The 15,961-nt window shown below is 35.7% G+C and overlaps 1 protein-coding gene across 3 annotated transcripts in view; it reads right to left on the reverse strand.

The window, feature by feature from the left end:
- Window positions 1-1,384: 1,384 nt before the first annotated feature.
- grb10.S (growth factor receptor bound protein 10 S homeolog) overlaps window positions 1,385-15,961 on the reverse strand; it is a 180,888-nt gene continuing 166,311 nt past the window's right edge. For all 3 annotated transcript variants that reach the window (XM_018269367.2, XM_018269368.2, XM_041567585.1), the window contains 8 exons: window positions 12,388-12,498; window positions 11,471-11,569; window positions 10,783-10,860; window positions 9,795-9,911; window positions 5,287-5,353; window positions 4,715-4,802; window positions 2,632-2,725; window positions 1,385-1,877 (listed from right to left, as the gene is read on the reverse strand). In XM_018269367.2, the coding sequence (XP_018124856.1) occupies window positions 1,731-1,877; window positions 2,632-2,725; window positions 4,715-4,802; window positions 5,287-5,353; window positions 9,795-9,911; window positions 10,783-10,860; window positions 11,471-11,569; window positions 12,388-12,498 (801 nt within the window). In that variant the 3' untranslated portion in view covers window positions 1,385-1,730. The remainder of the gene's footprint in view (window positions 1,878-2,631; window positions 2,726-4,714; window positions 4,803-5,286; window positions 5,354-9,794; window positions 9,912-10,782; window positions 10,861-11,470; window positions 11,570-12,387; window positions 12,499-15,961) is intronic.

Below are 15,961 nucleotides of genomic sequence, written 5' to 3' on the forward strand. Positions count from 1 at the left end.
TTCTACCTTTCTCATGGGCAGACCATTTCTTGGTATACCTACTGCAGGCCAGAAGTTGGCCAATCATATTCTGACGGCGGCACGGGTGGCAGTAGCGGCTAAATGGAAGACTCTTACTTGTCCAAGCACTCAGGAAATAGTCAATAGAGTAAATGCTAACAGAGCTTTTGAAGCAAATATTGCCTATCTGCAAAATACCACTCTCCAACATTTAAATATTTGGTCTATTTGGGAGCTACGGGGCTTTGTTTCGCATAATGTCTCCAGCACTGATGGTAGGGCTTTGCAACCCCAAATTATGCCTCAGACCGGAACTTTGACTATATAGGGGTTCTGCTTAGTTTATCTGTCTGTGTGATGGAAGTTCTTTTTATGTCTTTGTTCGACCGGAGGCAAGCCATGTGTTAATTGATGCATACGAATATACTATGACCTGGTCAGTGGTGTTGGCCTGAAATTTATTGAATATGTACTCTACGTATCCCTTTTGTTCTTAGGATATGTGGGAATTCCCTATTTTCTTTCTTTCTGCTCAGTGACCGATCTTTTTTCTTTTCTTTTACTTCTTTTCCTTCTTTATAATTTATTATTTGTTTTATTTTTGCTGTCTATGTTGTATTTTTATTTTTTTTGCAATAACTTTCAATAAAAATATAAGTTACAAAAAAAAAAAAAATGCTGACTTTTGTTTAACTCTTATAATGCAGGAAAAAAGATATATTTTTAAACTCTTTTATAGCCCTTCTATGGACAGAACTAAATACAAAAGAAGCTAAGTTTAAGACCACAGAAAACTGTTGTGTTATGTTAAATTCCTATTTCCATGTGAGTATTATAGTTACTGGATCTTCCTTGAGACAAATGAACCCTTCTTTGAAGAAAACTATACAGAGAAGAAAATTTGTTACTCTAGGAAGACAATTGAAATGCTTCACAAAAATATAGCCTATTCTAAGTGAGTGTGACTATTTAACCACATATTGTCTAAAAACCATATTATTTCCTGATGAATACAATAGGTGTATTTAAGGTAGAGTTTAACTGTAGTTCACACATTTATGCATAGTTATCACTTACAGACTCAAGCTTATTAGGACAGACATTTAACAGCCACTCTGCTTATTGGTGAGTAAAGAATAAGGGAAAATCTAGGGCTTTATCCAGTCTCCAGATGATCTCTCCGTAAAATGCATGCAGGTGACAAGAGCACAAAGTCTTCTTAGAAACATCTTGATTTTTCCCTATAATCCTTTAGGCTGTTGCAATTCACACATTACAGCAAGCCCTCTGTGCATAAATAAAAAAAATGCCGCACCAGCTCTTTTTAAAGGCCGTAATCCAGGAGTGCAAAATGTATTTGAATTTTTAAAAAAAAAAAAAAAAGTAAACAGACCAGTCTTTATTGTCAAGATTACTCCAGGGACTTATTCACACCTACCCACTTGCTAATTCCCATGCCTAGCCAACCCAACTTGCAATATTGATCAACACTTTTTACTGGTGAACAGCCCAGCCTAAAACTTGTTTGCAGGTGTTCACTTATTCTTCAGTCCAGATGCCCAGTGTTACCACTGGGTATACTGGAATATGACAGATTCTTATAGATCTATTTGAAAAGAGAGAATAATGAGGAGTTGGCACCAGCTGCTTAAATCAGAGTCACAAGGTGCATGTTACAACATGTCTTCTCCCACCCAAGCCAAGACCATCCCTACAGTCTATGCCTGAGGTCATAAGGCTACTCTGATGCAGTGGTGTTTGAGCTTGCAGGGTAGGACACCTTTATTTAGCTGATAAAACTCAACAAGTTGTATTAAATCCATAAATTTGGTATTCCCATCATCAAGGCTAAAGAATAGCTGACCATCATCATCGCACTGTTAGGGAAAAAAAAATTGAATCAGTTAAGCAACATTTAATTTACATAGAAATTAAGAAATTCTTAGCAATTGCAATTAGCATGGTATTTGTTAATATAGAGGTCAAGAATCTTCAGCATTGTTTAGTATCTCTAACAGTCAAACCTAGAGAAAAATCGGGCAAATAAAAGTATACATTTTATCAAAGTAATTTCCACTCATTCTCCTTATGTTTAAATCTGTCATGTTAACTAAAAAAACAACCATACCTTAAAAACGAATACAAGCCAGATATTATATGTAACGATTGTAAAGAATGTGAAACACAAATTGTGCTTGATAATTTTTTGGGAAATGGCACATGATGCGTCTAGAAAACATTATAAAACAACTTGCCATGGGGAATACAATGAATCTGCTCTGATAACTCAAATCATGTAATTGCATGCAAATACATTTTTGAGTGATTAGGTTACTTGATCATCTTAGAAGAGGCAATTCGCACAATCTTCTATTGCAAGGTATGCACCATGTGTCATTGGCCCGAGGGTACTGGACACGGGGTACTTTTCACCTATAAAAAATTATTTCCAGCACAGACAACAAAACCCAAAACATTTAGATTTAAGTACATTAAAACCTTTGCTTGTACAACAGTTTGCTTATAATTGCTTCATAATTACATGAAAGTGCCTTCCAAGGCAACACCTCTGTAAAATACTGTTGAAAATAGTGGCGCTATATAAATGGTCAGTTTCGGTAATTTGCTTACTGGTAAAATCTGGAAATGCTTTATTTTCTGGTGATGACATAGTGTAAGCACAAATGCCTTTGGGTTGCTCTGGCTGTCTCTTAGAAGGAAAAGCCTGGAAGAGAAATAATTTTGAGTTCCTACCTAAAGTAAGGAAAGTTCACATTTAGATATGTAAGTTCTTGAGCAATACCCATTTAAAGAAACATTAACAAACCTGTTTTCTGGCATACAGTAAAAAGTGAGCCAAAAAATATGTGGGCCCTCCAATGTCAAAAGTGGGGGAAAAAGTGAGCTCACCCCAGTTTGAGCCATATTGTATGTTCTCAATCCTGTTCTTAGGCCTTACCAACACTGTATGTTTGGAGGATATCTTCAGAGAACTATTGTAAACCATTATGTGGATTGGAAATTCTGAAAAACCTAGTTGTGCTTCTGTGAACATACTGTACATTGAAAATATGCATTACTGGTAGGGCCAGATAGGGTTGATTTGGTTCAAGTCAGCATCTGTTAAATTTTATCTGTGCTAGAGTAATAAAGATTTATTTTAAAGCCCACGATCCAATGATGACTTACATATACAATACAGAAACTTTAATTTTTGCAGCTGAGCACTGAGTACTGCTTTTAAAAAAAACATCACTATTTATAAGAAGCCACCATTGCTTATCTATTCTTGTATGATACGGACACCTGTATACACTGGCTTCTTCTAGCAGGAGACGTTTTAGCCTGTTATCTAGTTTAACTAGATGGCTAAAGGGATGTATGTATGTATGTATGTATGTATGTATGTATGTATGTATGTATGTATGTATAACTTATTTTGTGAAGACAAATGTCTGGGTTTAAGGGCCCTAAAGATAGCATGCATTAAAAGATCACTAACATTAAAAAGTTTACATATTTTATATACAATTCCTTTTTTTTGATCTGATTATAAAGCACTTTCGAAAATTATTATTTGGCAAATCTTTATATTTGCATATATTCGCTCTTTCGCTCTAGTGTTTCAGTCTGCAAGATCAGTAATCCAGCAGTAGGCTCTGAACGGTTACAATTTCACATATATAAGTTGATACATTTCTCAGCAGTATCTGTTGAATGTTGGGAACTACTGTATCAATCCTAACAGCAGCCTTTAAAGGGGAACTCAAGCTTCTAAACCTAAATTTGATAAAGAGCCCACATAACACAGAAACCCCTAATATATCCATCACAGATACTCGTTTCTTCAAAAAGTATGAATAAATGCCATTTTCTATGCTGAAATCCAACAGTTCTTCTCTTTCTGCATCATTTGAAATCCTGGCATGGAAGGAGAGACTAAACACTGATGTTTATTTGTAACAACTTCTCCACAGCTTACAGACAGCATGCAGGAACTACATAACCCACAATGCATTGCAGTGTGATGTTCCTTTCCTTCACATGTGCAGGAAATTTAGAGGATACATGCTGAGGCCAGATGGCGGTTGATACAAAGTAGCAGTAGTCAACCAGCTCAGCAAAGTAGTCAGAGAGATCAGCAGCAGAGCAGGGGGCTAGGCTTAGGAATCTGTCAGAAACCATTAAAAATCATGAAAAGCCTGCATATTTTTTAAATGATGTATATTGCAAAGTTGCTTGAAATTATGTTTACTTTTTAAAAAGCTAAATGTTATGTTTGTATGGAGTTCCCCCTTAATGAAACTCAGGTATTCTTCACAGCAGGACCAAAGCTAAGAAATGTATCAATTAAGCTAACCTTAAACAACCTGCCCTCCCAGACTTGCTCCATAGAGACATAAGCTGGTGAACATTTAACATCAATATTAGTAAAATGGTCAAAAAGAAAAAAAGAAAGCAACTGAATAAAGAATATATCAATAAAAACACCTTCAAAATTTGAAAACAACTGAACTAAAAAAGTGAACAACCCCTATAAGATTTAGCAATATTTAATAAAGTAATGAATGCTCACATCATACAATATATGAATGTTTTAAGGTTTAAAGGTTCCTTGTGGCATATTTAGATGTACAACAATCTCATCATTTATAAAAATATACACACAGTTTAATATTTTGCTAGTAAATTAACAGCAATAATAGTATCTTACCCATCCACAAGTCCTTGTTGTTTAATGATGGTGTGTGATTCCTCTCTAGAAATTCTGCCATGAAACCAATGTTGTGTCCTATGAATTGCTGAACAGAAGGAAGACTACAATTACAATGAAGTACTTGGTCTACAACTAACTAATAGTTTAGAGCAAATATTTCTAAACATGAATCCCATTTCACATAAAAAGAATTAATATACCTTTTTTTACCTTGATCTTACTACTAAACTTGGAGACATGTCTAGACCTTTTCAGATTTGTGTTGCAAAGACAAAGCACAGGGGTATCCCATCTGCAAGCCAGCCCGCACATTACTGATAGTTGCTACCTTCTTTGTGATCACTAGCTTATTTTCTTTTCTGCAATCCAACATGCTCCTTATGCTCAGCACCAAACCTGTGGAGGCATTAGTTATCTCTCTACCATCATGGCAAATGCCTGTAATAAATATGTTTTCCTGTATAGAATAACCTCTACTTTTCTTTCACAGAACTTGTACACAATATGGCATATAAAAACTAACAAGGTTTAGTTTCCCTTAAAAGCTTTGGAGCCCAGGGGTTGTTTACCTGTGCTAAGGGTGGAAGGATGAAGTGGACTTTGACTACCAAGAACATTCATACGTGAGCTGCGTTTCTATAAAGCAAAAAAAGAGATTTATTTGTGAGCTGCATTTCTCTACTACTATAAAAATTGCAATAAACATAATCTGCACCAGGTCGAATAATAAATCAACAGACTGCATTGAATGGTCACCAGAAAGCAAAACTAATTGGATGCCACTGGTTTCTAGACTAGGTAAAACTTTGCATCTATAATTATGTTAACCTATAATAAGCCTGAACCACATTGATAAGAAATAGCTGCAAAACTATTACTTCTAAACTGTTAGCAAAGGAAACAATAATGACAATCCATGATGAGTAATCTATACTGTTGCAATATATGTTAATTCACACCAGCTGCTATTAAAATGATCCCAGTAATTGTAAAGCACTAGCCTAAATTAACTCACAAAAGCAGCTCCTATTTTAAAATTGTATTCAGGCTTGAGCAGGGTGGGCATGCATTACCCTACCTATTAACTCAACCCAACACCACCCAAAGCTCAGCCCCTCACCGTGCTATAAAAGTCAGACAGGCATGTCTCTTAATACACCGTCTGTGCACGTTCAGTCCGCCATCATCTCCATGCTGCCACCCCAGCTTGCATATATTTACAGCACCATTCTTCCCTTATTCTGTGCTCGTTCCTGCTCCCTTAACCCAGTATAAATCACAACCCTTTAGCCATATGCTGGCTCCTCTTCCATCAACCCCTTAAGCTTTCAACTTTCTCCTTGCATGGCATGCCTCCTACTCACTGTGCGATCCCCAGTGGCAAATATCCTTGTTGCTGTGTTCCACATGTACCCTCCTTCCTGCTCTCTCAAAATTATCCTTCCTCTGACCTGTGCCTTTGCCAAACTGGTATTGAAAATATAAATGCAGCTGGGATACAGAGTTTGATTAGGGGAGGGAGCATAAAGTTATGTGTGGAAAATTAAAGTCTGACAGGGTTGAGTGAGAAAGGTTAAATTAAAACTGGTCCATTTTGCTTGCATTTGCCTTGTCACAGGCCCCCTGCTGTGTCCCATCCCACTTTACTCTGTCCAGCATCAGTACTAGTCAGGCAACCACCTTCTGCCCACCAGTGAATTCATTAGACTGCACGTGAGCAAGGAGGAGCTGTAGGGCTTTTTCTGTAGGCAGACACTACTGCTAGACGGATGACGTGACGTCACCAACGAAGAGCATTTGGATTGTGGCTGTACTAGGTTAGAAATTGATGAAAGTTGAAAGTTACAGAGTGAGTTAAATGTATTATTTACCAAAAGGAATATATTCTTTCTAAAAGAATTTTTACTGCGTATATCTTCTCCCTTTAAGCATGTATTTTAAAAAAAGTCACTAGATCACCTAACTAGACATCTGATAATTCATTAAATACATTCTTTTAGCAATCTACTTCTGAACACCTCATTTATCTCAGTCATTACCTCTTCACAAAATCAACATTTAACATCCCTTCTATGGGATTTCCACCCACATTACATTTGACTTCCTTATCGCTTTAACTTTATTTTCTCTTTTATCTACTTTCCCAAACAGCAGGATACAATCATTAGACAGCTGATAGCATCATAATCATAGAAAACCAAGCGTTCATAGTAAATCACTTTTCTGGGGATAATGAATATTAGTAGGGGAGGTTATAAAAGTAACAAATAGCTAGCCGGTACCATCTTATTTCAATCCAAATAGTTGAATGTTTATTATGTAAATGTGGAATACATATTCCAAGGTGTCAAAATGTCTGTTTTTGAACATATAGGGAGGGGGGTATTTACTAAAACTCAACTTTTTCTTTACTATAATTCGACCAAAATCCCAAGCCTGAATTGCCTCAATTATCAATACCAATAACGAAAACAGCACGTGCAGGGAAAAAGTCGCAAAAAAAATTGTGCATCAAAAACTGCAACTTTTTTGAATTGACACCTGAGAATATGCAACATCTTCGGATAATTGAACACCAACACGAGCTTGAAACTCTTGAATATCAGGAAGACAAAAACATCTTGAGATTGTTAAAGGGACATCTGCCATTGACTTTTAAATGATTTTAACAGGTCTTAGCCAGAGTATTTTCTGATTTTTAGCAGCTTTGAGCATAATAAATCTAGAAAATTTTTAATTTTTTTTTCCCTAAAAAACTTGACCAGAAAAAAAAGAGGCTTCATAAATAGGCCCCTAAATGTTTTGTTAATTCTTTTGGATACACAATAAGTGGTAATAGAGGTTTGCAACAATTGCTTGACCAGGATGATTCTTGCTGCAGCTAAAATTCGAGCCAGAAGTTATTTGTTTTTTAAAAACATCCAGTTATTACAAGGAAGACGACCTTTCAATATGTGACGGCCAATGGGCTGGTCCAACAAATATGTTTAAATCAACCTATTTTGAGAGCATTCACGTCCTGGTAAATGGCATTATGAGCCGTAATCTTCATGAAGGATAGGTCGTGTCAAAGTGCCAAAGTGCTTGATACAATGCCTCACAAATGACTGCTTTCTAAACTAAGGCACATGGATAGGAAACTGGCTACAGCATCATGTACAAAGGGTGGTTGGTACATTCTCTACTTGGAAGTAAGGTTCTCAGTGAGGTCCCTCAGGGTCCTGTATTGGATTCACTTTTTAATTAAAAGGTTGTTTTGCACACAGGGGAGAGCGTTCCCTTGAGTCTACATGCTTGCTGGCAGCACATTTCAATGTAGGTGGCCACTTCTTAAATCAGGGCTGTCCAACTGGCGTACAATTTAAAGGGTATCACTACAAAGACTAACCGGCCCCTGCATTGTTTAAACCTCAAATTTAGACTGTAATCCCCTGTATTGTTCACACATATAGTCCCCCCTGCATTGTTCACACTCTGCCCGCCCTTTGCTCCCTGTGTGTGCCATAATCTGCCTGCCTTCTTCTCCTTAATAGAGCCATACTCTGCCTGCCCTATGGTCTTTGGGTGGGCCATACTCTGCCATGCTCTGGGTATGTCTTAATATGACTTACTAAACGTGTTTCACATATGACTGATGAGTGATATCCCTGCAGTGAGCACCAACCATTTGGTTTTATGGTGTGCTACCACCATTAATGTGGACATGGTCTTGTGGTAACATGGATGTGGTTTAAAGTGGGTGTGGTTTAAAAACAGGGAGTGATCAACACTGGCTTCCATTATCGTCCCTCCACCATTTAGGCCAGGAAAATTCTGGCCCTCAATACCACAGAAATTGGACAGCACTGTCTTAAATGGTCAGTTGACTTTATAAACTGATAAAGTTGGGAGTATCGAAGACATTTTGACATTTTTTTTTAAAAAAAATTGCATGTACTGCACTGAGTTGATTCCATTAGATAACCAGGGAGAAAAAGCTGATTATTGTGTATAGGTATAAAAATGCTACTGGTTGGGGCCAAGTGGGATTTCTATTATTTTTGCCATGGGTAGATGGTATGATTCAGAAGCAAACTGGTTATTGGAAGTGATTTAGTTTGAGTTCTATCCATTCACAAGTAGGCTGCCAGGTTGGTTGGATGAGTTAAAAGCGATTCAAGATGTACCAATTGATTCTCTGTGTAAGGTAGATGCCACAGCATGGTCTGGGAATGTCAAGCTGCTTTGTTATAAGGTCGCTGTTTACTGGGGATCCATACATGATGCGTTTGTTTGTACGTGGATGTTTGTTAGCCAAAATAAATTTGTTTATTCTGTTCTGGAGGTAAATAATGTCTTTCGAGTTAACCGTCACTGGTAGGGTGCAGCATTTGTACAATAGTTTAGACAGTAGAGTTATTTTGATTGCATGGATTTTACCAAACCACAAAATGACAGTGAGACATTCTTCTAAATCTTTAGTTAACTTTCTGTTACATTTCAGATAATTAACCTTTTAAAACGATAATATAGGAAGGTGTTATGTTAACGCCAAGATATTCTAGAAAGGAGCGTTTCCAAAAATGATGTTTAATGGTATCACCTGAGACTTAGAGATATTTACTTCTAAGCCTGATACAGAAGAAAACATTTTTAGGGTTTAAAATGTGCATGTTGCATATTCTCAACATCAAGTTAGATCATCCATTTCTTTAGTAAAATATATCATAGGGGCTAGTTCCCATTAGGAAGAATCATATGTGCCGGTAGCATACTATACTCAATTTATAAGTCAACTTATATAATCCATTTGCTTAAAAAAGAAAAAGCTCAGAGCAGGTTTTTAAGTAAATGTCTGAAAATGCACTTCATGATCAAGCTAACAAATTATAAAAAGACAGAATTAGAAGTGAATGTCTTGAATTAAATGTCTTTTTTTAAACATGCTAAATTACTTCAAGATCAAGATGATGTCTTGATCAAGATGAACAGAATGCCTTTACCAGGGATGAGAAAACTTTTATTCACATAATTGGGAAAACATAGCATTGAGTATTGAAACATTAGTCATGTGTTAGTGCTTGAAATCGATATTTACCCTCCAAGCATGACCTTCCTCCATAGCAGCACTTTGTGCTTCTACTGGATTTTCAATAACTCTTCCAGTTTGCCCAGAGAAATCCATTGCAACTAAGGAATTTTCCGATACACTCCTCTGAAATGAGAATGATACATCAAAATGTAATATATATCTGTATCTGTAATATCAACATGTCTCTACAACGCAGACAGGAAATCAAACCACCACTTACAGTGGCCATGTACAGCCAATGGACCTGCCCAACTCATATCTGGTCAGCTTAATTTTGAATCTTTTATAAATGACATGCTGAAAGATTATAAATCCAAGATGCACTTCTTCATAATCTTCACTCACAGGAACAGAATTTAGAAGAGGTGACAGTGGTAAAAGTTGAAGGTTTATGAGGTTTTGAAGCGATAAGTAGGGCAACAGTGTTTTGAAATCTCTATATAAGAAGCATATATTTATATAGTGAATAAAGTACCCCCTCTTGTAAAATATAAGGATATTATAAGTTACCGAGGAGTTTCATGACCATATAAAAACACGAGGCCGAAGGCCGAGTGTTTTTATACAGGTCATGGAACTCCGAGGTAACTTCTAATATCCTCATATTTTGCAACTGGGGGTACTTTATTTATTATAATACACAAATTTCAGTGAGTCACGTGACAGAAATGACATCAGAACTCACCGTTTATAACTGATGACATCAGAACTCACCGTTTATAAGGATATAATTTACAGGATATTCATGGCTTTTGTGTATTATAAGGTTATACTTTAAAGAATTTCAGATTCCAAATTATAATATATTTATACTATTATACTATTTATAATATACTGAATACACATTTTTAGTACTTAAGTCAGTGGGCAGGTGGTGTAAAATTTGCTTTGTAAATTACACCAAATTAAGAATAAAACTGACCCATTATATTACCAGGCATGTAATGGAGGAAATGATTTAGATTGCAATGACTATAGGATAATAAAAACATACCACTGGGGTAGAAAAGTTTGTATGCAAGTTTTTTTTCTGCTGAGGAATTCTGTAGTTTTGATAAAGCAACATTCCATACTGCAAAAGAATAAACATTTTAAAAAATTATATGTTGGAAAGATTTAAAATGAAGATACAATACATTCAGAACCGTGAGGTCTACACTTATTGAAAAAACATTTTATTCAGCTGTACATGATCACATTACAGTAATGTAGAGCAGGATTATACTGACACTAAAAACTACTTTTAAAAATATGACTGTACATTAAAAGTTACCTATAGGTCTTGTTGATCATTTTGTCCTGAGAGGTTTGGTTATCTAAGTAATTGTAAGTTCAAGTTTCTAAACCTGACTGTTTTGCCAACCTGACTGTCCCATCTCAGCCTGTCAGTTAAAGATTCTAATGCTAACGGACTCCTGCTGCACAAATATGTCAGCCTCTTCATACAGGAACATGGGGCATCAGACAGGTAATGTATAAGCATTGTGCAAATACTTTATGGCAAAGTTATAAGTAGCTTTCAAAGGCAATAATATGATAGATGTAAAAAAGAGTTTAATTTCTGGTGTCAGTATCTCTTTAAAAGAAAATTTTATTAGAACATTGCCAAACAAGTGTCTAATAAGCAGAGATGGTTCAAGGTTTCTAACAGCAGGCCTCAGCAATTAAACACAACAGAGTACCTTGAGAAGCCTAAATGCAGTCATCCAACAAGTCCTGCTTTGTTCATCTTCTGCACATAAAAAACGCAGCTCCTTCACCTCATTTCTCACTTTTTTGGGCTGCAAAACAATTTTTATAAACATAAAAAAAAACATTTTTCTCTAGATAACAAAGCTGGTCAAGAGCATAACAGTTTATGTGGCTGTGCACAGAAAATTTATATAATTCCAGCAAAGGATTGGCCATAATATTCTAACACACTATTATCTTTATTAATATAAAATTACCCTTTTTGTTCTTTTTCACTTGGATTTTGAGGGTGCATCTGGGCCATTGGGGGGGGGCATGACCATTAGGCTCTATCCCATAGCACTGGAGGAAACTTAAAGGAGAACTAAACCCCCCAGTAATAAAACCCCACCTAAGCTGCCTGCCATTGCCCTCTCTGTGCATTAGTCAAAAAGAAGCCCCTGAAAAAAATCTGACCCTAAAATGCAGCTGCAGCTGTGCAGTGGAGTTTCCTGGCACCATCTTCTGCCCCTTCGCATAATTTTGGGTCTCTTTGCCGACACGAAGCCTGCGGGAGCATGAGCAATTGGGCCTAGTCAGGAATTGGCTTCAATAGCACATGCTCCCGCCGACATTGAAACCACCGTCAGTGTTAAGTGATGCTTTTGTTACTGGGGGGAGGGGAATAGTTCTCCTTTAAGGTGACAGACACTCTATAATTTCACGATAGTTCCCCTTTAATGACAATGGAAATTTTCTGGAGCAAAACATGGGCTTCTTCATAGGATTTTTACTTTGGAGATGCACATTGCAGAGTAAATGTCACAACATGAGAGGGCCTGCCCTAATAATTATGCTGACAAAACTATATGTAATGCATTTCATCTGTAGTTTAGCAAAAACAAGAGTAACATGCTACTGCTGTTACCTTAACACAAATTCCAAAATCTGTTGGTGCATTATAAAGTTTCTTGCAGCTTATCAATGAATAAATATTGCTATCATCTAGGTCTGAGATTCCTTGCAAGTGCCTTGGTTCCTGTGTAAAATAAAGGAATGTTTAATTACTATAAGAAAATAATCCTTATTTGTTTATAAAGACTGTTGGGCTCATTTATCAACACTGGCCAAATTTCCCTGTGGGCGAAAACCCATGGCAACAAATCAAATTGGTTGAAAAAGCTGGCTGAAAAAAGGAAATAACGGATTGGTTACTATGGGTTAGTTAATGGCCACATTTTCCCAGTGTTGATGAATGAGCCCTCTAAATCTTTAATGGTCACTTAAAACATATGCCTTTTTATTATACATAGCAAGTTTAAATATGAAGATTTAAAAAAAAAACAAAAAAAAAAAAAAACTTGTAATGGAGGGTTTCCTTCAATTCTTTAATCCTGACAATTTTTATTAGTTTTCAACAATACAATCATTATATGGTATATAATGGTTCAAAACATTGCATACTCATTACATTAGCCAAAATAATATACACACAATTAAACAAGCAAACAAACAGAAAAAAATAAATAATAATAATAAAGGGTAAGGGTAGTGTAACCTGTATTATATCTGCATGACTCTCAGGGTAATTACCATTCATACAATACATATAAGCTGTAAATAAACTAGATATTGACCTTAGACATGCAAAGTTTTTGAGCTTCCAAAACAGTTTTTTTCCCCCTTAAATTCCTCGGTACTGCTTCTTCATATCCTAAATTGTTGGTCACCTCTCTTTGTACTTGGGTAATACTAGGGACTTCTTGTTTTTTTTCAATTTCTAGCAATCAAAAGTCTGCAAGCATTCAGTATTTGGAAAGTCAGAAATTCTATATTTTTATTTGGAAGTTTTCCATATAGATTCAGCAGCATAGCTTCTGGACACTGTGGAATATTTTGTCGTGTTATCTCTGTGATCAAAGATCTCACATTAAGCCAAAATCTCTGTATTTTGTCACATGACCACCAAATATTGAGCATATCTCCTATGCCCTTGTCATATCTCGAACAGGAATTTGAAGCTCCAGAGTACATTTTTCATAATCTTGAAGGGTTAGATACCAGTTATATAAGATTTTGTAGTAGCACTCTTGATGCGTAACACATCTAGTGAACTGTTGTGTTCTGGAGATAGCCTTTTGCCATTCCTTTATTGTATCGTTTTTCTTAAATCTTTGTTCCCATTTAATCATGTGTGAGATTTTCTGTATTTCCTTTGGTTCTCCTAAAAGACCATAAATCTTTGCCATTCCTTTTTTTATGCTTGAGCCATCATGGAAGTAGCTTTCAAAGCTCGATAGTGGTCTAAGTTTAGAAAAAGGAAGTGTTGTTATGTAATTCCGTATCAGCAAATATTTGTGAAAGTCATCTTTTTCTAAGTATAGTTCATTCTTCAGACACATGAAGGATTTAAGTTCATCTGCACAGTACAAGTCCATTAATTTTAATGGGGCTTTTTAAACCCATGTTGACAAATCAATGTTTAGTATTGGTTCCAAAACTGAAATAGGTGCCAAAGGAGATGGAAACGGAGAGCATAGTGTGTTTTCTCTATTATCCCTCCATATTCTTATAGCAGTCTTTACAGTTTCAGGTAAGTTCATCAGTTGTCTTTGATTTCATTTTTAATTTGTCCAGAGTATTGTATCTAAGGAAGAGGTGTTCATGAGGGTCCTCTCTATTTCTGACCATTTGGACTGTGAAGATACTGATAACTCTGTAGCCTGGTTTATAATATTGGCTATATAGTATTTCTTAATGTTTGGCATTCCAATACCAGCCATAGATCTACTTCTCTGCAGAATACTTGTTGCAACTCTAGGAGTTTTATTATTCCATATAAATTGGTTGAACATATTAGAAACTTTAACAAAAAAAGAGGATGGGATTGTAATGGGAACAGTACACAAAACATATAATAATTTTGGAAGCAGTATCATTTTTATCACTGAGATTTTACCCAACCATGAAATAAATAAATGTTTCCATTTGCCTGTTTCTTCTTTAATAGTATTTAGTATTGGATTAAAATTACTATCAAGCAATTTTGCAGGGTCCTTTGTCAACCTTATGCCTAAATAAGATATGTAATCTTTGCGCCAGTCAAATTTGAATTGACGTTTCAAGATATATTGGTCTTTATTGGAAATATTGAACATTAATGCCTGGGTTTTATTTTCATTTACTTTATAGTAAAATATGTTCCCAAACTCTTGTAGTATTGTCATAAGTTTTGGGAAAGTCTCTATAGGGTTAGACAAGGTAATAATAATATCATCTGCGTATAGACCAACTCGATCTTTAAGACCAATTTGAACACCCGATAATTCCTTGGAGGTTCTAATTTTTTGAGCAAGTATTTCTATTGTTAGATTAAATATTAATGGAGAAAGGGGGCAACCCTGTCGAGTCCCATTTGTGATATTAACTTTTTGAGATAGCAAGCCTTCATTTATTATTCTGGCTGATGGATTTTGATATAATACAGAAATTGCATGTATAAATGTGCTGTCACATCCAATCTTATCTAAGACTCTTTTTATCAGATCATGATATATTCGGTCAAACGCTTTCTCTGCGTCTAAAGACATGACTAAAGTAGGGACCTTGGATTGTCTGATTACATGTATTATATCTATAAAGCGCCTGGTATTATCCTGTGTCTGACGACCCTTAATAAAGCCTACTTGGTCTTTGTCTATGATATTGCAAGCAATATCTTGTAATCTGTTTGCTAATATCTTAGCATAAAATTTTAAGTCACAATTTAACAAAGAAATTGGCCTACAGTTTGTGACATTTGATGGATCTTTACCATCCTTATGTATTACTGTAATCGCGGCCTGTAACATTTCTTCGGGGAAATATTCTCCTAATAAAATTGAATTATATAACTCTGAGTTTTGGTATTAATACCTGCGAAAATGTTTTATAATATATTACAGGTAATCCATCTGGGCCTGTTGCTTTGTTTATAGGGGATGATTTTATTGCATATTCAACTTCTTGTTGAGAGATTGGAGTTTTCATGGAAAAAACTTGATCCTTATTTAAACAAGGTAAATCTATTGTTGTTAAATATGTATCTATACTTTGTGGGTTAGGCTGAGTTACTGTATTATCCTTATTTAGGTTGTAGAGATCTGAATAATACTTTGCAAATGCTTCAGCAATGGACAATGGATTAGAGAGTATCTTGCCATTCTGTAACTTAATATTTTTGATATTTGATTTTAGTTGCTTTGCTTTTAAATAGTTTGCCATATGATCTGTTGACTTATTACCTTTATAATTTTGTAGGATTTTTAATTTCCTTAAATAAAACTCAAACTTAAAGAGATCTAGATTATGAAGTTTCTCTCTAATTTGTTGTATTTCCTTAGTTCTATTTTTAGAGGGGTTAAGTTTGTTTTGTGTTTCTAATAGTGATGGGCGAATTTATTCGCCAGGCGTGAATTCGCGGCGAATTTGCGTGATTCGCCGCCAGCGAATAAATTCGCGAA

Source organism: Xenopus laevis, chromosome 6S (assembly GCF_017654675.1).
Source record: "Xenopus laevis strain J_2021 chromosome 6S, Xenopus_laevis_v10.1, whole genome shotgun sequence".
NCBI classification, from domain to species: domain Eukaryota; kingdom Metazoa; phylum Chordata; class Amphibia; order Anura; family Pipidae; genus Xenopus; species Xenopus laevis.